This window comes from Athene cunicularia (genome assembly GCF_003259725.1).
Source record: "Athene cunicularia isolate RWA chromosome Z unlocalized genomic scaffold, athCun1 chrZ_part4, whole genome shotgun sequence".
NCBI classification, from domain to species: Eukaryota; Metazoa; Chordata; class Aves; order Strigiformes; family Strigidae; genus Athene; species Athene cunicularia.
In genome coordinates, this window is record NW_020799145.1 from 4,434,683 (window position 1) to 4,460,617 (window position 25,935).

Consider the following 25,935-nt stretch of genomic DNA (forward strand, 5'->3'; position numbering starts at 1 on the left):
CTCTTTATCAGTTGTAGCTTTGGCCCTAGAATCATTTCCTCAGCATAGTAAAGTGAGAACTAAGAGCCACGGTTAGCAGTTATGTGTGATACCATTCTGTTTAGCTGATGTGCTATGGTGCTGGGAACTAACTCACCAGGATACAATTTGTGTGGAACAGAAGGCTGGCTTGGATACAGACTTAAATATTAATCTGAGAACAAATTAGTTCATTCAAAATACAACCAACCATTTGCAGCTACCTGGCTTGTATACATAGACCACATAGTGACAAGCACAGCCTAATGCTGCTTCTGACTATTGCTTCCTGGAAAATGCTATGAAAATGTACAACAAAACCTAGTTTTGAAATAGCACACAAAAACCTAGGTCAACATCGGTATGTTTTTTTTTCTTATCTCCTTAAGGCAAATCCTCTTGATATCTCAAAATAAAACAATCTTTCCAAAGCAGAATTGTAACAGTAAATGTTACAAACTTATAGAAATTCCATATTACAAAATACATCACAAAACCCCCTAAACATAAGGTAACTATTTTACAAAAATAGAGAACTTATGGGGCAAATAGTCAAAAAACGCCCAAAAAATGTATCAGAAAATGTTAAAAATAATGAAAAAGAACCAATGAACCAGTTTGAGAATAATTAAAATAATATATATTTCAGTAAATGTTTGCTGTCTTCCTGTATCTAGGAATCTTACCTCAATATAATAAATAAAACTCAAAACAATAAATCCTGATTTCTTTTTGCATAACATTTTTTGGATAGTTTAAAGCTGCACTTAGTATGGTTCTGTTCCAATTGCTATTAAACAGGTGTTTCGATAGCAAACCTTTTGCTTGCTTATGTTCATTTGCTGTTGACATTGGCACAATACATATGAGAAAGTAGCATTTGCCAGGTGATCTACAGAAGCCTTATGTTTCTGCTAAGCACCTTTTTCAACAGATAATGTTCTGGACCTTACTGCACCTCTCTGTAGGATCTCGACCAAAAGGATTCCAGCAGATTGGCAACCCAGCTGAAAATTAAGGAAGAGAAACAGCAGCTAGATCCACAGGCTGCAAAATTTTCTTAAAACAGGGCAGTCTGGGTTGTTCTCCAAAATCACAAAATTAAGGATCTTATCATGCCACTATCAATGTAGGGAACTACTACAGGTTGTTTCTCCAGCTGTCACTGGTCCAGAAGGATATTATAGGGTAAAAAGAGGAAGAGAAATAAATTGAGTAAGTGAAGGCAGTTACAGCTGTCATATTTCAAATGCAATGAAATAAAACAGATGACGGAGAACAGAAGAAAATGCTGCTTGTATCATCTGTTATTACTACTGGCTGACTTCGCTTTCATTCTGTGACCTCTTGTAGCACTGACATACCTACTACTCCTCAGCACTGCAGGAGAAAAATCATTTATGTAAGCATTCAGACAATGAGACAGAATGTTAAAGGTAGGGGGGAGCAGACACAGAGGGAAAAGAAATAAAGACTGAATGCACAAAAAATTATGCTCCAGGTTGTGAAAAGTGAATTTTTTTCAAAAGAAGTCATACTAATGCCCCTATTACAACTGTTTGCATGACCTGATAGTAGATTAACTGATTACATGACATTAAAATATATCTATCCTACAAAAGATGGTAAGAATCTTACATAATTACTATGTTGTTTTACTAAGCAGTTTTACTATTATATACTATCAGCTACATTAATATTTGTAACTATTATTACTGTATGCCTAAAAAATAAAATAGGTTACTGATAAATAGCATAGAAATAATATGTGGTATTTCACACTTACTAAAGTTTCACTTACTGAAATATTACTTGAAAATATTTATTCTCCTATGTTCTTGTATGATTTGGGCCTTTTCAGAATATTTACAAACTAACTTATTTGTTAAGTTGGAACATTAATTATTTTATGTTCAATTAATTGGTCAGTCAATGCACATCTAACAATTATAATGAAATTAAGGCAAACTGTAAAAGGATCCTTCATTTTCTTTATGAAACCTACCAGTACAGCTCTGTGTCTGGACACAGATGCTGAACAGCTGCACTAGGAGGTTACTAAACCATGTTTGTGGGGAGAAGAGATTATTTTCAAGACATTTTGACCTAATGCCAACAAAAGAAAAACAAGGGAGAAAAGCAGAGATGGCAAAAGCTGTATCAAATTGTGAATAAAACTGGAAACAATATGAAGTCTGTATACTTTGATGTGACTAAAAAGCAGGCTGCTACAATATTATTATATTTCTCAAGTTTTATCACTGTATTTATGTACTGGATATTTTCTTGAAATATCTTCAACATTCAGATTAGATTTCAATCACAATACCTCATTTAGAATTCATTTAATCCTATTCTTTATATAGAAAAAAGTAGCTGAAGCAGATGACAGGAGGCTACACATGAATAACAAGTATATGTATTGCAATAGAAAATATATTTCATTTAATGATTTCTACCTACTACTGTGATAAGATAATGTCTTTATATTAGAATATGAGAAATTATTTTCAAAAGAGACAGACTTCACATACTTTGAATATTAAATAACTCAAATGCTCTTTGAAAAAACTTCTTCTAGAATACCATCATGTGAGACTATGTCAGCATTAATTCATTCGATGAGGTAAGCTGGAAAACAAACCTGCATGAAATTCGTGGCAGTTCAATTGTTACTAACACATACACAAATTTGGCTGTATTAAGACAGTTTCAGTGTTACATAGGAGGAGAGTAATTGATGCAGCATATATTTATAAGATAGATATAAATGTAATATCTACAAGAAGATTTGTATAATCTATGTGCTTTCATAGAATAAACCCTGCATTAAATCCACATCCACTATAACAGTAAAAGGTCTCTCCAGTCATCGCAAGCCTTACCTTTCCTAAAAAAGTTCTTAAATTATGAATCTATTGCATAGATAACCTAATAAACATTATTATATCATTCCTTCCTTATAGAAATGTACGTTAAATATTACATCTAATTTGGATTTGAGCTCCTTTCCTAAAAGGCAACTGTAACTAACATGCAGAACCCTTACATACATACCTCACAGAATAAATGTGTACATTTTTTTAAAAAAAAAGGTTGTAATGGATATAAATATCCCTTTTTTTTTGTCCATATTAATCTCATTTGCATCTGTAAAATTTGAATTTCTAATTTAATCTGACAATCTGGTTATCATTATGTATATTTGAACCTTTTGCATAGCTTTTGATCTTATCTTAAGCCTTGAATTTAATTTATTTACTAGAAATAGTCTTCACTCAAATCCAGAATTCTAGTGCAAATCATTCTTCTTTGTCTCTTGTAATTAAGAAAATTTTACAGGAACACTTTATTTTGTTCTCTAGATATCCATCAATTTCTACATCAGATGAAAGGAAAAATGCATCTGTCCTTCATTTGTTTTTAAGTAAAAGCCTGATGTAGCCCCAAAATGTGATTAATCATTATTTGGAAACATCACACCATTAAACCTAAGTTCCAATTCAAAGATGATTTTGTATTGTAGGGAATCCACGGGATTACTATTGGCAGCAGCAGGAATAGTCTAAGTCTTTGAGGTCTTTTGTTACCCGGTTCGTCTTTTCAGTTAACTAAACTATCTACATTTACCCATTTTTCCATCTGTGAGTAACATTTCACTGATGAATAACTAGATGTAAGAGAACACTTTTATTCTTATGGCACAGAATTATTTTCACCTGTGGGATTGTGCCTCTGTTAAAAAGAAAGCACAATTATTATTTGCATCTGTTTGTGATCAGCCCTCTAATTCCTCAGGCACAGTAAAATAGCCCAGAGGGATCAAAAGCAGGGATTTTTCCATTTTACAACTGTTTTCACCTTCATCAAGCAGTTCACTTATCATTTTGCTGTACTTAAATTCCATTTCTTATAATCACTCACTTTCTTCACAAACAGGATTATTCAATTACATGGCTCCACTGCACACTAGAGGTCAGCCGTTAATGGCCAAGACATATTGTGATGTGCTTTTATTATTTCTAACTAGTGAGAGAGATAATGTCTCATATCATAAAGCTTCAGCCACCATCAGGATTCTCATTCATTTCTGAAGACAAACTGGCAATTCAATCTAACAGTGAACAGATGAAAACACTACTTCATGACTAATATTTATAGAAATTTAATGTCAACATGACACAGACAAACAGAAATAATAAACCACTTTTTTTTTTCTGCTTCAACTCGTTTTAAGCAATCTTTACCACAGATTGGTGTACAACAAAAATAATTAGGTTTTAATCTTTAAATATTATTACCATTTTCTTGTCTAAAACATAATTAGAAAATCAGGGAAGTAAAAAAATGATGCAGAATGTATTAATGAAAAGCAGCTCAGGATTGAAAATTAATCTGGTTTGAAATGAAAAGTTTTTGTTTTGCCTGTCATTCAGTAGGAAATTATATATTTATTTAGAACAAAACACACATTTTTATTACACTATTAGAACAACTTCAAGCAACTAGAAAAAAATAAAAGGTATTCTGTGAATTACACAATTTCTATTCATTGAATTAATGGTATATTTTGCTTTAATAAAGTAGTAAATTATACAACTTTTTAATCTAAAATTTTTCATCACAGATACTTGAGAACATAAACCAGTAAAGGCACTGTTCAAGTGGTAAGAATTTTGATTAAATGTAGTTCTAACGGCCTGGTCAAAAGTTAGCAATGAAATGTACTAGGCATACACAAGAGTCTTTTCTTTTTTTAACTGATACCTAGTTAGCTTTTACGGCTTTTATTATAAGTGTATCAATTTAATGTGTGTCAGTGATTTACTTACTGCATTTGGAACACTTGACAGAATATTTCACACAGCGTAAATAAAGAGGAAGATATAAGCCCTAGACTCTGTAATTTGGATAGCATTTTTCCAACTGATTTCACTTGTGCAGGATTTCACTCACACACTTAAAAGAAATTTAATATAGAGATAACTGAGAAGATATATTTATGAAAAAGATATCATTCCTTCAACCAAAATAAATAATAAATAGTTTTCTTGGTCACAAAATTCAGATGTAGAACACCACTTGAAGTGACAGTGATACATGCAAGACAGAGACCTCAAGTCATGCAGTTCTTTGACTTATTGTAAGTGGCATAAAACTGGAACATGTAGAATTTGAAAGGGTAGCCTCCGTAGTTTTGTATGTCACCTATCTCTCCTACTTGGTTTTCTCTCATGATTGCATATATTGTTGCGTTCACACTTTCAAGTTTTGGCTTTGCTTTCCATTGTGAATATGTTGTTCTTAATTTTTTGATGCAAAAGAACTCTAATCTATTATTAAACTGCCAATTCTGCTCTCATTCCTTGCTGTGTTAATAGATATTTTTTTTTTTTGTATAAGACCTCCCATTCTTACACCTATTTCCATAAAACTAGAATTCTTAATAATATTTAACTTCCACAGTTTCATGGCAACAGTTGAGATACAACATTAAAAGTAGTAAGGACACATTAAAATTTAGGCATTAATTTTCAGATAACCATGGATTCACTAAAGCTGGCAGTCATATCTGGAAAGTATCTAGTCCAAGCCTGGCTCAGACCTGGGCCAGCTACATACAGAAGGTTGCCCACAGTTATGCTTTGTTCATTTTTAAATATCTCTAAGAGTCTGCAAATGGTCTTAACAACCTGCTCACTGTTTAGTTACTCCAGGAATGACAATAATAATTTTAAAAAATTCTTAAGTTTTCATAGAGTTTCATGCATTTCAGTTTGTGCCCACTGCCTCTTGTGGTGTCACTAGGCACCACTGAGATGAGTCTGGCTCCCACATCTTTACTCCCTACCATCAGGTATTTATATATACATAAGATCTAAGATCTCACTAAGCTTTCTCTCTTCAGGCTAAGCAGTACCAGCTCTCAGTTTCTCTTTGTATGAATGATGTTTCAATCCCATCATTGCCTTTGTGGCCCTTTACTGGACTCAATCCCGCATGTCCACGTCACACTTGTACTGAGGAGCCCACCACTGGACCAAGCACTCCAGATGCATCTCACCAGTACTGGATAGAGGACAACAATCACCTCAGCCCAGGAAGCAGTTGGCCTTCTTTGCTGCAAGACACATTGTTGGTTTACGGTCAACTTTTTGTCCCCTAGGACCCCAAGGCCCTTTTCTGTCAAGCTGTTTTTCAGTTGGTCAGCCCCCATCTTGCAAGGCATTCTTCCTCCCCAGTTGTGGGGCTTGCCACTTCCCTTTCTTGAAATTCATGGGGTTCCTGTCAGCCCATTCCTCTATCCTGCCCAGGTCCCTTGGAAGCACCTTGTGCAGAGTTTTGATAAAATATCTTATTTAAGGAAACAAATGTAAGAATTTCTCCACTTTCATTTTACATCCCTAATGAACCCAAGAACAAACATCATTCTTAAATATATCCAAAAAAACCCTAAGGCAATTCAAAAATAGTTATTGTGAATATTCACACATAGATTAATGGATTAGTTCTCAGAATTTAAGCAGAAATTTTCCAAAGTTATGAGCTGCTTTACTTATATGATGTTTCCAGAATAGAATCACAGAATCATTTAGCTTGGAAAAGAGCCTTAAGATCACTGAGTCCAACAGTAAACTTAACATTGCCAAGTCCACCATTAAACCCTGTCCCTAAGCACCATGTGTACACATCTTTCAAATGCCTCTAGGGATTGTGACTCAACCACTTTCCTGGGCAGCCAGTTCCAATGTTTGATAATCCTTTTGGTGAAGAAATTCCTCCTAATATGCTAGATGTCTAGCTTGAAATGAAATTGTCAACTCTGTCACAAAAGCTTGAGAAATTAGCCACTGTCAATAATGCAGTTTTCAAAAGATCACTTTTTGATTCAGTTGAACTGAACAGTAGTTTGATAGTACTAGCTGATACAGTATTAGTTAATACAGTTCTAGCTGATCAAAATTAATAGAAATAAATTTTCAGTCACTGAATTTGTCATGCAGATTTTGACTCATCTTATAATCCTGAATATGGACTGGTGAATGTCTAATCTGGTACCACTAAAGCAAAATGTTAATCATTCTGTACCCAGAACATTTTAATTTAAATACACGTCCACAGAAGAATCCAATGTAAAACCATGAACAATTAAAATTAATTGACGAAAAACCCAATCAGGTCTCTACAATGAACTCTGTTACATGGTTCATTGTCCAGCATTAGTTAGCTACAGTCAGCTTGGTATTGTCTTTCATTTTTCACTGAGGCAACACCCATCAAGAAGCAGTTTGTCTAACAGTACAACCAACGGGTTAGGTTAATCCCCTCCCAGTGCTGTTCATGGTGGAGAGCTATAGTGCTGTGCACTGACTTCATGCCTCCTGACAGCACAAATACCACGAATGAAGAGTTGCATGAAGAACTGAAATGGCAGGTCTTATGGGATCAAGCAGGAAAGCACTAAGCTTTACTGTTTATTAGCAAGGGATCAGTACCAATCAATTAATGCTTTAATTACTTAGACTAATTAAGATAATGAACAACAGCAAGCCTACAATCAATTAGGTTTATCCAAACTTTCTATTTTTAGGATAGGACCCTGAAAACTACATTCTTCTTACAGGTACTTGAAGTGTGAAGGCTGTGCTAATTCAGTCTCAGAAAAAAAGAAAACAATCAATAACATATAAGGGTTTGTTTGTTGTTTTTTTTTTTAAGTATGCAGAGAAGGATAACTAACTTTAACAAAGCTAGCAGTTCTACAGATCCCATAGTCTAATAAGTTGTGAAAGTATGCTAAATTTTAGCAAAACAATTATTCTTGAAATTGTTTGCAGGGGTAAAAATTTTTATTTTCTAACAGAAAAGAAAAATAGAATACTTGTGCAGAATTACATGCCCTTTGAAAAAGTCTGCCTAGTCCTGATAGTTACAACTTAAAGAGTTTGGCTTATTTTTATGTCATTAATAAGAGCTGCTCACCCTTTCTTCATTGAAAGTACTGAAAAATCAGCAGAAAAAAAAGTGTTGTGTGTCTGACTGATCAGACAACACAGATACCACTGAAAGGATCTTAGTCATTTTTGGAAACAGTCTGGCCAAGTAAAAATAATTTTAAATAACAAAACCCAGATATAAAGTGAGAAAGTATGTCCATTTGAATATGAAAAAAGCAGGGCTGCTACTGCTTAAGCTTTATGTTATAATGCTACTTTACTGACGTCTAATGAGTTTCTCCAACTTAAACGAAATTTCTTTAACGCATTTTTCAGTCTATTATTTTCATATGGCTGCTCCTGCTCTGTTTCTATTTGTGATGCACAACTGACAGATCTGTACAAGATTTCACAGACATTTATGAAAACTGGTGCTTACTTTTGATGCTAAGAGCAGAGTGGAAAAGACAGCAAGAGAAAGAATAAAGACAGCTGAATAGGAAAAGGGATGCATAGGAAGAAGCAGAAAGGGAAAAAGAAATCTCGATTGCTGAACTATCAGGGTGAGGCCCACAGGAGACTCAGAGCACAGCAGAAAAGCAGGGTCACTCTCTGGTGCCACAGAACATAGAGAAAGCAGTGGGTGGAGATATTCAGGCACCGCCTGTTGCTGGGCTTTGCAAGTGCACAGGCAATCCCTCCACATTCCATCCATGCCAGAAGAAGAGCTCTTCCTCACAGCAAAACACACACTACCTCAAAGCAATATCCCCTGGCCTCCATCTCCAGTCAGAAAACACTCCAGCTTTCTATGAGCTGGGGCACAGACTGTAAGAGGTGTAACAACCCAATAGTACAGCTGTATGGACAGTACAGCCATTGTCCTAAAGGACAGGCAGCACTTGGAGGTTAGCACTCAGATTGTGGCAAAAAAGACAACTGGAGTATCAACACTATTTTTAGACCGTAGACTCTGATGTCTTTGTGAAACTTATGGTATTTTTGCAGAAAAAGGAAAACCCTTTAATCATCAGAGAAATCTTGCAGACTCTTTTAAAAGCTGTCACATTAGGCACACTTAGAGTTAAATACTACAGTGGTGAGATTTAAATGATCCTAAAATATTGTTTATAGTTAAATGGTTATTTGTGATTCCATTTTTTATTCACCTTTAAATCATTACTATGTTAATTGCCTTTTCTGGACCAAGCATGCTTTCTAAAGAGAAAAGAAATGTATTACAGAAAGACAAATTTCCCTCCAGAACAGAAGTTGTAGAATAATTTATTTCTCTTCAGTAAAACTGTAGTGCTATAATCAGAAATTAACAACAGTGAAATACTTTCACAGAGCTGGGACTTAAGATCTTTTCTAAAACTTCAATCTCAAAGCATTTGATTCTAAATTATTCATCATACAGTGAAATATTACCTTTATTCCAAGAACCTGTTCTTGGAAACAAACTGCAGTAGTCTTCTAAACTGATCAGTGCTTCAGATACCATTGAGACCTCAAATGACAAAGACATCAGCTTTCCTTGAATCTGTGCATTATCTGCCTTGTATTTTCCTACCAGTATTCTCCCAAATAACAAGGAGTGCTTGTCTACCTTAGTAACTTTTTTCTCAATCCAAAATCTGAAAGCTGTTAAAATTTACTTGTGATGTCCAAATACTGGTTAAAACTGGTTAAATTAAAGAACTACAAATAAGAATTATTAATCTACTTCTTAAAAGTTAGCTTCAGATAGGGTACCAGTGTGACACTTGTGAAAACAATTAAGAAAATAAACCATCTTCCTTTGAATCTGACAGTCTCAATATAGACCCTTCTCTTGTTTACAGACAGACGCCTAACAAGTACCATTTCTGAGGTTGATACATGCACAAGAGGTGGCAGTCCTTTCTGGTTTAAGACCTATAGCTCAAGTAGAACAGTTCTGATGACTTGCAGATGCATTTTTACACTCTTCACCTAAGAAGTAAATAGCAATACACCTAATATAAAATAGTAGTATGTAATTAGAAAAACTGTTTTGTTGATATGAGGAAGATTGTAAAGGCCACAGATCTGACACAAAATCTAAAATTTGAGAGGCTTAGACTTGGTGCTCTTACATTAGAGACCCCTTTTTTTATTCTCACCGATCCTTCATAAAGCTTTCTTTGTAAAATATAAAGACATGATAGATCTATTAACATCAAAGAGATCCAAACTCTTGATCTTCAGGCTCTGAGAGTAGTGCATCTTTCCCCCAAGATTAAAGTGTATTTTGCAGGCAAAAATAAGACACTCATTGATATGAAAAAAAAAACACAAACCCAAACCACAAAAAATATCAGATACTAAAGACTTGCTCAATGGCAGAAATGAATGTTTATTAATAAAGGCACCTATAAACTCTCAAACAAGTGCAGATATTAGAGAAGAACCTGTACAAAATTACTGGTCTATACAGCCAAAAAGAAGGCTTGGTGCATTCCAAACAAAAGGTGGATTTTTCTGGTTTGCCATGTTTTCAGTCCTGAGGGCCACTGAGCACCACAGAGCCATTCACTCACTCCTTCCCTCCCAGCAGTGGGAAGGAATAAAAAAGGAATTGAAAAGGCTAAGGAATGAAGATAAGGACAGGGAGGGGTCACTCACCCATTACGGTCACAGGTAAGACAGGCTCGGGATAAAATAAAAGAACATCAATTCAAAACACTATCAACAATGACACTTAACAGACGAATGAGACAGTGAGAACCATTACCATATCTTAAAAACACCTCCCCTCACCCCTCCCTTCTTCTTGGGCCCAGTTTTGCTCCTGATCTCTCTACCTCCATCTCAGCGGCACAGGGCCAGGGAATAGGGGGTACACTCAGTTTGCCACTTCTTCCTCCAAGGAGGAGAAGAACTCTTCTGCATTCTTCCCTCTGCTGCATGTGGCATCCCTCTTCATGGGAGACAGTCCTCCAAAACTTTCTCCATCATTAGTCCTTGCCACAGGATGAATTCTTCCTGAGATACTCCAGTGTCGGTCACCTCCACATATTGCAGCTGAACTACAATCTGAAAACATCAGGGGCTTTTTCCCCAAAGAGTTCCAGGGTCCTCCACCGGCCGCAGGGGAATCTCTGCTCCTCCAATGACCTCTGTGGGTGGCAGGTGGGGCAGCCCTGTCATCTCACAACCCAATACAGGTGGGTTCTCTGTTCCAGCGCACCTTCTCCCCTTCCTCCTTCTTCCTTCCACTAACCTTGGTGCTCACATAGGTGTCCTCCCCACAACTCAGTCTCAAAGTACCAAACACCTCTTAGGTTTCCCTTCTTAAGTACATTATCACAGAGGCATGGTCACCATCTCTAATTGGCTTGGCCTTGGGCAGAGGCAGGTACAACTGGTAGTCAGGGGAGCTCTGAGAAGTGTCTCACAGGGGGCGACCACTGTAGCCTCTGCCTTGCTACCAAAAACCCTGCCACACAAACCCAGCATACCTGGCTATTGAAAAACCAAACAAATCAAGATATCTTGCTGTGGTTGGGGATCTGAGAATAATTTGGCTAAGAAGAGCCAATATTTTTATATAAATAAAACCTACAAATTTAATCCACACATTTCAACTTCTGAATTTCAGAACTGGATAAATAAATTCATGGCCAAGTTTAATTACAAATCCTCTCTATCCTCCATTCACATATTCACATTTATTCAGAAGGAAAAAAGAAGCAGAAAAGTGAAATAGCACTGGAAATGCACTTGTTAGTTTTTAGCAATAACTGTAAATTATATAGGTATGAGAAAAAAATGCTCCACCTTTTTTTTTTTTTTTTCCCCTCCATCCTACTCTCGATACACAAAAAATTCTGGAGAGATTCAAGGATCAAGTTTATGCAGAGTTTAATTGTTGTTCAACTGTCTATACATAACCTATCAGTTATCTAAATTGAGATCAATCGTGAGTTGTCACAGAGTCAGCTGCTTTTTTCAAGACACCAAATGAGCTCCTGCTCTGCGTAGGTGCTTAGCTACTGTCAAATAGTATATAGCTGAGAAAATTTTTCTAAAGACATTCTGCCATGGGAAAATCCCACACATTTTTCAAGAAAGTCTAAAAGCTATTTTTAACATACTCATGTTATTCACACCATTATACTTATGAGTCTCCGAAGCACTTCATTTCACTGTATTATTTTTAGAAGTCTATAATTCATGAGTAAAAACCAACACTGAGCTGCCAAGCAGAATGTGTATCATCAATCTAAGAGAATCATGTTTGCTTAACAAAGGAGGAATAAGTAGAAATAAAACTAAAAAAACATAGTTATAGCTTTTATCTAAACTGGAGGTATGTCTAAAAAGTTATGAATAATACCTTTTCAATAGCACAGTAAGAATCAACTATTTTTTTTTGTTTATTAGTAAATTCTAAAAAAATTAGTTCTAACTTAAAATGTTCAACAAAACTTCAGACATTAGAAGCAAGCAGGCATACTCTCATGATATGACCAACTTTTAGAAGACTGCTACAATAGAATGTGTAGATCTGCATTAAAAAACCAGTATATATAGCTGCAGTTCTTGACATGGAAAACTGACAAAAATCTTAAAAATGTCAGAATGCAGTATAAATATGAAGAGTCAATTGCCAAATGATAAACATTTATCACCAAAGTAAATCATAAAAAGGCAGTTGTTTCAAGCAGCTGGTGTATGTTCATTAAGTAGCCACTGACTGAAAGCATTTATTGAGGTTTGTAAAAGGGGTAGTATAACTACATTTTTATTTCATATGGCACTTAAAATTTGAATAATCATCTTTAATAATAAATTGATCTTTAATTAGTGTATTGCCAAATTATTTTAAGTGAACCTAAAGGAAATCCTTATGAGACATTTAATTGGAAAATTAACTATATACCATTACTATTTTTTAAGGAAATCCATACCCACTTGATATGAAAAGCTGGATTTAAGAGTAGATACAATGTCACTTTCCTAAAATGTTGTAGGATCTTTCTGAGTTGCAATTTACCTCTATTGTTTTATTTTTTTTTATAAAATACATCTTTAGATGCTACAACCTTTAAGTCACTTTCATCAGACCACAGATATTGAGAAAGGTCAGTGGGCATGTTAGACTTCTTCATATGAACAATATCTCTGATAATGAAGGATTATTAAAAAAAAAAAAAAGAAAAAAAAAAAGTGACTAGGATTTTCCACTAATGTACTTTGTGTGAAATGTAAAGCCATCAGAAGGTATCCTGTCCCACAGAAGCATATACGCACATTGCCACACAGCTGGCATATATGTGAGCTCTGCAGTCTGTAACAGTAATATCATAATTTTCCAAAATTATAAAATGCATTTGCTTCAATTCTTACCATTGTTTTTCATTTCACTTCCTAGGAATCTCCAAATTACCTTTTCTGAAAAAGGGACAGTGGTGAATAAGCAGTGAACAATGCTCGTTGAAAATACACGTATTTCTGAATACAAGACCAGATCAAATGCCTCACTGGGTCACCAAGTCTGCGTTGCCTGCTACCATGTCATGAGTAGTGTCAAGAGAGTGTGTTAACGTAGCACATTAAGCCTGGACACTTTTTGAGGTCCATTCACCTCATACCCCTAAGGACATTAAAGCTGGCATTCCTGATTGCTATTTTGGTACTAATTTATGGACATCTTGTACATGAATTTTTGAAGCTCCTCTTTGAAATTACAGCTACTGTCTGTCTCTACAAAAACAAGCAAGCAAATTCCATCTTTTATCTGCTTTTAAACCATCTTCCACTAACTCTCTCAAACATCACAGTTCTATTATTATTGGGTGGGTGGATACCCTTTATGCTTTCACTTTTATTCTCTACCCCACAATTCTGCAGACCCCATCCATAATCCCCACACCCACCTCTGCCCATCTCTTCTTGAAAATGGAGAGCCTTTTCAGTCTTGTCTCACATAGCAGCTGTTTCATCCTCTGGACCATTTCAGCTGCCATTGTCTGCACCTTCCCTGAGTTGTGTCTTCTTGAGAAATGTATAAACCGTATTCCTGTATGCAAGATGTGGGTGTACTATGGTTGATACCATATCCACTAATCTTCTTATTTCTCTCCTCAGGTAGAATTTTTCACAGATTTAAAACTAGTTCTATCTTTCACATTAAAAATAGGTTCTCCTTGTCACTTCTGTACTGAGACTAGCATCTTGTTTACTGTTTATAAAATGCAACAGATCTTGACCTGGGAGTATTCAGCTATATAGTAGCAAACTGGCATTTAAGCAGTCTGTCCCAACAGATACAATGAAATTGTCTGTAATTAGCTATTAGATTATTGTTATATTCTCTCCACTGCATCTCTTATCTTCTCTACAAGAAACCATGTATACATCTGCTGAAAGAAGTCTTCAGTAATCTTTATAAACAAACTTCTTACTGAAGATCATAAAGCATTTTCCTGACCTAAATCTATGGTTGGTGGTTTGGGGTTTTTTGTGTTTTTCTTTTTTTTTTGTTTTGTTTTGTTTTGTTTTGTTTTCTTTCCTGAACTTTCTCCATTTTGTCAACACACTTTTTAGAATAAGAAATCAGGACTAGATTTGCACTGCATTATTAGTCTCACTAGGCCCATACACGTGGGGTTAATTTATCTTTCTACTTCCATTCATTCTACCCTTGCTTTTCAATCAAAAGATAATGTTAGACCCTACTGCCTCACCTGAACATGAGGCACTTTTTCCCAAAAACCTGAAGTTTACCTACAAAATCATTACTTTTAAAGATACTACTCTCTATTCTGGGCCATATTTTTTCACTTTTAGCTGTCTGGCCTTGCATTTGCCGCTCCTAAAATGTATGCCGTTTCATTAAAACAGGAGACCAAATGACTATTTCTCTCTTAAATCCAGACATCACCTGCCAATGTCCACAACAGTTATTTAATATATTTTTCTAAACATATTTGAAATTCTTGAAGGAAAAAAATGACCCACGTGGAACTCTCTTGGAAATGCCCATATGTAATTGAGTCTCACTGCCAAAATAAATTTAGCATCACTTTCCCTTGTTTTTAACTTGTCCTGGTTCAGCCAGGATAAAGTTTTCCCCAGCAGAGAGAGTGGGGGAAGGGATCTCCAGCCGGGTTATTCACACCATGCTGACATCAGGTCCAGGGGCGGAAACTTTTTACCTTTCGCTTCTGGTGTTGGTTTTTGCCATACACGCGGCGGGTTTATTCCTTGATCATTTAGCGGTATTTCTCTGTATATCGTCTTGTTCACTGTTATTGCTGTTTATTGTTGTTACCATTGATACTGTTGTTGTTCAGATTGTTCTATCACTCTGTTGTATTAAATTTCTTGTTATTTTAGCCGGGGTCTGTGTCTAACTTCCAGCCTGACCGGCGTGGGGAGGGGAGGGGCAACAGCCACGTGCTCTCTCATCCCGGCAAGAATTAAACCTTGCACATAACTCCTTCACATTCGCATGAAGGAGTGAAAAAAAAAAAAAAAAAAAAATCAACGGTAGTTGAGCCTCCCTTCTATCCATACACTGCTACCCAAATGGAAAGCACAGAGAGCTTGAAAAATACATAGTGATTTAAAAATTAACTTCTTAAGCACAAACTAGAACAAAATCTATCCAATTAAGTTTCATAGATGTATTTAGTTGAAGAATTTATATCCCTATAGAAGAAAGTTTAAACTTTATTGAACTTTCTTTCTTAACAAGTCTTAGTGGGAAAAGGCTCAAAAAATTTCTTTTTAGCAAGGAACTCAAGAATGTGGTATGCATTGTGAAATTTTGTTATTTGATGTTACTCTGCACAGCTACACCATGTCCAAAGTGCTGTTTAAGTCATGCACCAGAATTTCGTGTAAACGGAATTGATAATTTGCCACATATTTGCATTCATGCTCTATGAGTAATTTAATTTGAATTGTCTTTTATCAATACATTCTCTTCAATTATACATGAACTCTTTACTCATCAACTGATATTATCATTCTGCACTCATTTTTTCTCCTACCTTGTACATTACAGTCTTGTATAATTCAGTGAACACCACAGTAGCAATTCATACACAACTGTGTTTAAACCTCTTTTACAGAAATTTAAAGTCAACATGTAATTTTATTCTTCACATTGCTACCTTTAGAAGGAAGCAGTCAAATTCAGTCTGCACCACCAATTATTATGATTAAATTAACAATTATTTTCCTAAATATTTTGAATAAATATGTCTTCAAGCAGACACTATTTAAGACAGAAAGATTCTATACATCATTAATTTGGGGTGGAGGTGATTTTCTGAAAGATAGAGTGGAAACAATAGTGAATGGTGATCTTCCTATGTATTTTCAGATTTTCATAATTTGCTAAAGCTGTTGTCAAAGTTCACCACTGCAACAGATGCTGCTACACAAGATTATATCTCCATTTCAGCCACTGAGGGTTAAACCTCAGATAAGGAGTGAAAATATTGTAAACCATTAGAGCATTTGTTGTGCTGTGTGAATGTAACAAACAAACAAACGAAAAAATCTAAGTTTTCTATATAGCTGTTTCTCCCTTCATTTTTCCTAAGATTTGCTCCTATATTAAGACTCTGATATGTACTTTTACTAAACTTTTAAAGTATGCAGACATGTTCTTAAGAAATCTGGCAAACACAGACACGCTGGAATTCCCTGCCAGTTCTGACAAAGAAATATTAATTACCTACATCCCATTATCTACCAGTGGTCATTACTGATGCTGCAGGGAATTGCACATAGTGAGATACTTACCCCTACTGAAGTTTCTCCAGAAACACTTCCTGTTAAGGATAAAATAACGTGATTTTGTCCAAATCTGCTGGGCCATTATAATGCAGCTCCCCTATCTAGATTACTTGGTGTCTAGGAAGGCTGAAGAACCTGGATTTCCTGACTCCTGTTTTATATATGCTCCTGAATATATAAAAGACGTAGGGCTTTCATTTTTTACAGAAATTTCACTGTCTCTACAGTCAGCCACAGGCAGTATGGCCAGGGCTTAAAGGCTTCTCAGAACTCCGGAGCTTGCAACTCGACTCTATTCAGCGCTCCGCTTTTGGGAGGTAGGGGTCTGTTACTACCTAAATTAACAGCAGCTGTGAAAGAGACATGGAAATTATCTTCAAAGTTGCAGAGATAACCTTACTAAAATGTTCAGGAGAACCATTCTGCATCTGTTCTTCAGTTTATTCTATAGTTCAAGGCCCTGGTAAACTATATTTAATTCAGAATCTACACTTTACAAAAATTCAAACAAACTTCTCATTCATATTAAATTTTGAAATGTTTTGTTATGTAGAGATTGACCCAAACACCTTTTTAAAAATTATGTCAGTTGGAAAATTGTATTGCTCAAGCAGGTCTCAGTTTTGCTGTTAATACTTGATAATTTAAACAAATTTAACAACTTAAACAGATATGGTGGTAATCATGGCTACTCTTGGGATTAAATTATTCAAATTTGTTTTAATGTAAGGACTTGAAAAATAAGGGTTGCATAAATTCTAGTTTGTGCAAACATCCATATTGTAGTTTCTGTGACTAATTCACTATGTTTGGGATGATCACATAACATTTTCACTTCCCCTGATTCTCTATTTCATCTATCATGTATATTCCAAAGCCGCCACTTTGCTGCCTAGCAAAATGAATATATCTAGAATGGTTCGGTATACTAGCTGTCCCACTTTTCTCTAAGATTAAAACTTGTGGGAAGTGAAGGGTGATTTATTTGACATATTTTAATATCACATTTAATAAGTGCAATATAAAATTACTCTCGCAATACTATATACCAATTTTCATGAAATCATCTGGAAAATGTCCTACAGTTGAACTGCAGAAAGATACCAAAATTCCTGAAAAAATAATATAAAACAAAATCAAAAGCTATTTTTCTTCAGAAAAGGCAGTGCATATTTAAACTCTCTTGCCAACATCACCATCAAAAGAAACAGTAATGTAAACAAAAGGCTGTACCTTACACAAAATGGATGCCAACAGCACTAATATACAAAGATAGATGATACTGAAAAAATTACCAATAAAGAACAGGAGAATTTTATCTTTGGTTTTTACAGTTCTTGTTACTGCCCATAATTGAAAGCAGTAATTGAAATAATCTTTTTTAAGATGTCAGACTTTAAATCTAAATCTAACATGACAGAAATTTAGTCCTAGTTACCAAAGGCACACACATAGAAAAGTAAAAAATTTCCATGTTGCACTTGCCTGAAGGTAGTGTTTATGAAGCTATTATGGAATAGTTTGGTTTTCGGTTTTTTTTGGTTTTTGGTTTTTTTTTTTAGTGTAAAACATGTATGTCTAGTTGCAAGAGTTACTATAAGATAATTACGTTCTGTGAGGTAGTGACAGGAAGTTCTATTTATGTTAGCTTAATGTTATAGACAAGTGCTTAGAAACAAAAAAATTCAATGTGGACTGCATGAAGGTGTTTTCAGCTTGTCAAAGAACATAAAAAAAATTAAAAGGGAAGAACAGTATTAGCAGGGAAAAATACAGGTGTGCTTTAAAAAACAAAATGAAGGAAACAAACAGAACAAGGGGGGGGAAGAAAAATAAATTAGCCATCTTATGTTTGATTTCACCAACACTAAACTACTATCTTTAGATTCTATTTAACAAAAAATTGTCTCAATCACCTCAAAATTTGTTAAAAGTAACCACTGTCCTGTCAGTACTAAGTTTTAGCCCTTCCTGATCCTGGTCTAGAGATGATAATCAAGATTTTTCTTTTACACAGCACGATGTTAACTAACACTTATGCATCAGGAGACAGAGAGCAAACTATGCATTATTCACATTTTAAACAATTGGGAATGGAGGCAATATACAATAAATGTATTGTTTATGGTTAGTATTTCTGATTGCCTTTTTACAGTCAGCTGCAACCACTTCTACTGATTGAAGAAGGAATTGGAGCTTCTCTTCTAAAACAGGATCTCAAAAAAGCAGCAAAAGAAAAATGTCAGAGCAGAAGCTATGCAACCAAGAATGAAGGAAAAGAATTAAACAGAGAAAATGACTGGAATGCAGCAAAGAATTTGGAAGTGCTAGTGACCAGGCCTTTGTTGGGGTGGAGAGCAAGCAGGATATGTGCTGTGAAAATAAATTTAATTACTAAAAAGCAGGATGCAGTATATCTGAACAAAATTATTTGATTCTATAATACAAATCTAACTCTTGTATTTCAAAACTGAGGATACTAGAAAAAAAAATAATTTTAACACCATTTTATATTTTATATATTTCTTTGAGCTCAATGATTAACTTGGCACCTCGTCATTACAGAGGTCACAAAGAGGTAACAGTGTAAGAAAACGGTTTCATAAGGAGTGTCTGAAACATATATGCTTCTTGTTATCAAGCAGATGAACTTGCAGAAAGCTTCTATGTAGTTGCTACTCTGCCAGTTCACTTAGTAAACATGAAAAAACCCAGTAATTTTCTTATGACAAACAATGTGATATTAGTAATTTCTCAGTAGATGTAGAGAAGTATTGCCTTAACACAGTTGACATCTACACCATTCAGAACAAAGCAGCCAGTGTGAACTACCAGACTTTCTACAAACAAGAGGCTAAATAAGCACTTTCTTTCTTCAGCAAATTCTGTAATATCTTCTCACAGTGTGCAGAGAAGCTACAAATACCAAACATAAATGAAGACAACTAAAAAAAGTCATATTCCTTGAAATTTTTCACTTCTTATACTTACAAGTTAACACTTCATTTTACAAACAATGAAAGGTAAAAGAGCAAAGGTAATTTTGCCACCTTTGAATTTTGCTTACTTTGCTCTGGCAAGTATAACTAGTTTCTGGATCAACAGTAAGAACCAGTTCTTGGTCACAGACATAAGGGGCATGGTACACTCATCCAGTGTACCAGGGAAGGTTTTTATGGCATTTCCATCTTGTCTCCCTTTGAGAGGTGGCCACATGGGAGTTTATCAGCCCATGCCAACACATTTCAGAGTCTGGTGTCTTTCGCAGTGATGGAGAGAAACAAAGATGTCTCATTCCCTCCTTCAGCTGTGAGCGTAGTATCTAAACAGGAAGCTAGAACTAATGTCAACCACTGGGAATCTCTTCAAAAGCATGAAGTGGGCCGGCTACTTAGATCCCAATCATAGTGATTTCACAGTGAGATGAGAAGAGTATGAGTTCCTTATCCATTTGCAATTAGTCTGGAAAAAATACAATGCAATATCAGGATATATCTTTTCTGTAGTACCTTAGTGCTAGCAACAGACTAATGATTAAAAAAAAAAAAAAAGGAAGATGTGGCCTTTCCATGATGACAGAGAAAAAAAAGAAAAAAAAATTGTCCCCTTTGTCTCATCCTTTGTTCCTCTCACCACTAAAGGGCATTAACATACTCCCTCCAACAGTTTGTGAAGTTCAAGATCCCTGGACAACAGTTGGGTCTGGGACTCTTTTACAAAGAACTATACAAACAGGAGCAGTTCTTGCAAGACTGGATGGTAGATCAACTCTAGCACTGGAAGAACTTTTCTTCAAGTCCTCAGACAACCCAGGAGGAGACCTAATCATACAAGAAGAAAGTGCAACTTTCTGTGCATCTGCACACAGAAGGCTCACTGATCCAGCGCACTCCGTCAGCCCATAAAATAAATATGTGGAAATTCAGCAGATCTTTCAAAGTAGAGTGTGTAAGAGTAAAATGTTACTGGGACTCCCTAAGAGCTCCTCTTTTAGACTGGTAAAACAGAAAAACATTAATTTACAACTTGCAGTATTAATGCAATATTATGTGGAGGCATATAAACACATATATGGCACACAATTTAATTCATACTATATAATGTATACCATTTGTATATACATATATAAATATTTATGCAACCTAAAATCCTGCGCATATTAATCATTTGACAAATGTAGCCTCTTTCTTTTATGTCACAGGTTAAGAGACAGGAATGTGCTGTATAGTTTTCAGAACTATACTGGAAAGGGAATGAAATCATCAGATTTGACTAGAACACAGGAGAAACTGCATTGACATGTAGCTATCACAAGCCTCTTTGGTTTGTGTTAGGTGTATCACAGTCTTTTAGTTGAAACTAAAACCAATTAAGTGCAAATGAGCAAAATATGGCATGACATTTTTTTTCTATCCTTCCAGATCTAGTTCTTTCTATAATTCATTAGAAGAAAACGAATGCACAAAAGGATCCATGATGCTGAAAAATCAGTTTTAACTTACAGCGCACTTTGTAAAAAAGGCTTATGTAAACTTACACAAATTGTGGGCAATTTTACAATTTTGTAGTGATAATTTTTGTTAGTATTAAGGAGCAAATAAAGGCAACATAAAAATATGAGTCTTTTCTCATAAAGTAAGAGCTAGCCATATTAAAGCCTGAATATTTGAAGTGACCATTTCATATTCACATGATATATGTAAGAGTTCATTCACCTTCTCATTTCACAGTTCTTGCTATCCACATGGCAAAAACTTTTAACAACAAAAGAACAGGAAAGACCAACAGAAATTGAGCTTTTAAAATTCTAAACAAGTCAACAGTATTTTTAAATTATTAGGTGAGAAACTGCACTTCTGTTCTTAGAAAGCCATATTGTCCACCTCAATTCTGTCCTCAAGAAAATACTGAAACAGTAAAACCAGAGATAGTCTATCACTTCTTAGCATAATTACTTATTCTCTGTTCTGATGTTTTATCAGAAACTCTGACCTAGTATATAGCACAAATTAGTTTGTCTTAAAGCATTTCTGTTTTTTGAAAAGAAAAAAAGTTCATGACATTACTATTCCATTATACTTTAGTTCCAAAATTCTAGCAGTATTTCTCAACTTTTCTTAGTTGAATCTTTCATCTTTTAACTTTTTAAAAATCTTAAATTTTTAATTTGTGTTTTTAAATCGTCATTTTCTTCTATTGGCTAATTAAAACATGCAATTAATACTAAGTAGTAGTGATATTGCAACATTTATAAATCTCTCCAAGAAGATAACCTAATGTATCTTTTTCGCTACCCTCTATTCTTGTAACTCTGCCTAGTTAATACCTGCTAATTACAAAGATTAATATACAAAATCATAAAGGATTAGTTTATATGAGGTCCTCCAGCACAAAACTCAGCTGATTTGTGCACTTGTGAAAGATGATCAGTGGTATTTAGGGTGGAGTGTTTCCAACTTAAATTAACAGCACTCATATTAACTATAAGCATAACAACATGAAACTATTAATGATCACATAATATGACATTATGATAAACCAGTGTAAAAGGAATAGAAGAAACCAAGTAATTAATGTTGAAGAGACATTTGCTTTGTTCTCCAGTCAAGACAGTACAGTAGTCCTGTAAAGAATATGATTAAGAATCTGTATTTGAAAACACTACTTATCCACTATTAATTAATAATAAGATTTAATGTTACATCATTTTTATTCTTTCTTAAGTTTCTTTTAAGACTGCATCTTGTTATCCAGGCTGGTTTCACTGAGAGTAACTCTCACAAAGAGAAAATCTCTGTGCATCTTACAACCTTTATTCTATATGTGATACTCCTGAATTCCTCCTAACCCTAGCTAGCAAAGACTTCTATGTTGTTACATGCTATTTAAAATAAAAAAGTTTCATAAGTAGAATACAGCATTTTTGGAAATCTGAATCTAAAAACTCTCTTAAAAACTGTGTTTGGATATAAACCAGTTTTGAAGTAAACTCCATGCTGATCTTCAGAAAAAGTATCTTCCCTCTCCACAGACAGTACTGATGAAATAAGGAACCTTCTGTTTAACATAATATGATTACAGAAACTATACCTTTCTCTCATGAGTACAGAGCTAACAATGGAGTTTCTGGGGTTTAAGTGTGTTTTTGTAAATAGACACTGTGATAGGGTTACCAAACCCAAAAAATCGTTCACTACTCAATTACAGGAGGTTGGACATTCCATTACCTGAAGTAGAAAAGATGTACCAGATTCTGAAAGTCTGTGTTTGCTAAGCATAGAATTGATTTTTAAAATAGGTGGTATACTACAACTTCAGAAACATACAACATATGGGGCCACTTCCCATTTAATTATTTGCTGGCTAAAGTGTTAAAGTGTCCTTGGCTTCACCTTAGACACAATCATCCCAGCTGGTCATTATCTACCTGGAAAGAGGCCAAAGAATCTCAGCTGTCAGTACGCCACAAACATGTATGTTTTGTCCTCTTTTTATTTTTCATTTACGAGCAAGAGTTAAAAGAGGGATGTCTTACTACACATGGAAGTGGAAAGTTTTTATACCTCTTTTATTGTTGCAATTTAGTATACCTAGAGTGCGGGTGATAAACGGAGCGATAATAAGTATTTACTGAGAACTGATTTACCCAACCTTACTGACACTATTTTTATTCTTGCCTGTTCCTACTTAATTCAACTGCTTCTTTGTTTTACACAGATGTGTGAAAAAACACAGACGTCTTTGAAAGTCAGAGCTGCAACAGAGCTTATTGATTGGTGATGTATCTGCATGGGGTCAGGAAGATTCAATACGAAAATATCCCTCAATCAAGTGAATGTTAAAAGTCAGCTTGTGTAGTAAACCTGCAGGTCAACAGGTGGAAAGCAAATTACTTTTCTCATTTGCACATTACTTCTGCAAGAAGCCACAGGACATCTGGGTGAAGGAACACATGTAAACAAGGTAGACCTAATGATTTCCTAATTAAGAAGATTATATTATCTTCCCATTAATAAGTAAACTAATTGACCAAAATCCAACAGTTTCCCCTCAGTACAAGTAAACATAGGTGCCTTTCCTCACTGAATTTGGGCCAGCCACTAAGTTGTCAGTTCTGCTAGATTTGTTTGGATACTGTACTTTGAGACAGCTGTCGGAAATAATACATTAGAACAGCTGTTATGGCAGTTACAAAGGGCCTGGAATTTTAATTGGACTGGATATTAATTGGGGGGTGGGGTCTTTTTTTTTTTTTTTTCTTTTTTTAAACCAAAGTTAAGAAAGAAATATTCAAAGTATGACAGATATATTTAAGGGATTTAACCAATGGCTGGTAAGCAAGGCTGGTATTTGTTCTGACTACATAACTTTATGTCAACAGTCTCCACCATCTGAGCAGGAACCACTATTTGCTTAAGAAAAGGGGCATTAATAAGAAAAACAGTAACACAGTTGCATAAATAATCCTTTTCAGATACTAGCTGTGATCTACAGAGGACCTTGCAGTGCTTTAATTACTCAAATGGAGACTCATTCCGAGATCCTTGGCAACAACCAGCTGAAAACAAAACTGTTCCCATGGCCAAGACCTAAGCACAAATGAATAATAAGCTTACTTTCAGCATCAGCATAGAGTAGTAAGCACAGGAGCACCACCACTGGCCTGACTACGTGCATCATCCGACAGCTTGGCACCAGCATGCTTTGGCAGCCTTGTTCTCAATGACTTAGAAGCCACTGCGAGTCTGTCCAGTCTGCAATTTCAGATGAAGTATTTTCAGAGCCTGTGCAACAGATAAGAACAAGATAAAAATACAGTTAGCAAAGTAGGGAACAGATTTTGTTTTTTTCTTAGCATTCACAATTTCAGGCAAAACAATTTTAAAAGACAAAAGGGTAAGGAAGAAAAAAAAGGAAGTTATGATTCATTTCAGACTACTGGCATATACCAGAAGATTCAAGGTATGGTGTATGCTAGCACTGTGGCAACACATTTCTCAGTGCATCTATTCTACCCTAATCAAGCATATGTCACACCCTGGATCTTTTGTTGTATTCAACAGCAACCTTCTGAATCACAGTAACTGTCATTGTTAATGAAGTATAATACATCACTGGAATACTCATATTGCAAAAAGGGAATCAAAGTGGATTCAATATCCAGAATAAAAAGTCCACTTCCAAGCAGCTGATGTTCTGACATCTGGTAAGAATAGCACAGCAAAATCTGCTTCATGAGGTGTTCTTAAAGCTAGACATCAAATGCTAGCCTATTGTGTAGTTCAACAACTCTCAAAGGTTAAAATTCCTGTTGTGACTTTCCTGTTGTGATTTTTCCTGTTATGCCTAACAGGAAAGAGAAATCCAACATTCAATAAAGGGCTGAGATTCCAATTCAGTATCTCATTTATTATGATGTATAATTGAATATGATACACTGGGAGCACTGTAGCTAAAGTACCTGACTTAAAAGTGTCTGTTTCATGCTCAAATTTACCACTACTAAGCAATAACAGAAATTAAGGAATATAAAAATATTTTTCCCTCTCACTAGAATTAATAGAGATATCTCCAAGTAGCCTAATGTTGTCACTAAAATAACAATGAAATGTAGTTTTACTTTTTGATATAACATATAAACTTTGGCAAGTTCGATACTATCTTCTTCCAGTTGTCATTATACAACAGGTATGAGGCTTTGGAACTAGACAGCCAGCCAAATGAAGATGGAAATAAGGATCCATCCAGGGAGTCACCCACAGCTGGTCCCTCAGCCCCGCTACTTGAGACTTCTTCAAGTAAGAAGGAAAGGAGGGTAATTGCAGTGGGTGACTGTTCTGAAGGGCACGGAGCGGCCCATATGTTGAACAGACCCATACCATAGGGAGGTCTGCTGCAATCCTGGGGCTTGGGTTAAAGACATCAAAAGGAGGGTCAGTGCTCTGTTGCAGCACTCTGATTACTACCCTGTGTTGGTTATCCAGGCAGGTAATGATGAGGTGGGAGAGAAGTTTAAAGTCACTCAAAAAGGACTGAAAGGCACTGGGGTGGCGAACTGAAGGCTGGGGAGCTCAGGTGGTGTTTTCATCACCCCCTCAAGTGGAAAGGAAAACCACTGAAAGAGGGTGGCAAACACATCTGATTAACATGTGGCTCAGACTGGTGCCACCATCAGAATTTTGGGTTCTTTGATCATGGCGAG

The 25,935-nt window shown here is 35.4% G+C and overlaps 1 protein-coding gene across 39 annotated transcripts in view; it reads right to left on the minus strand.

The window, feature by feature from the left end:
* The window catches only part of PTPRD (protein tyrosine phosphatase, receptor type D), a 468,274-nt gene that overhangs the window by 263,714 nt on the left and 178,625 nt on the right, over window positions 1–25,935 (minus strand). For all 39 annotated transcript variants that reach the window (XM_026866869.1, XM_026866870.1, XM_026866871.1 and 36 more), the window contains exon 2: window positions 24,350–24,517. In XM_026866869.1, the coding sequence (XP_026722670.1) occupies window positions 24,350–24,434 (85 nt within the window). In that variant the 5' untranslated portion in view covers window positions 24,435–24,517. The remainder of the gene's footprint in view (window positions 1–24,349; window positions 24,518–25,935) is intronic.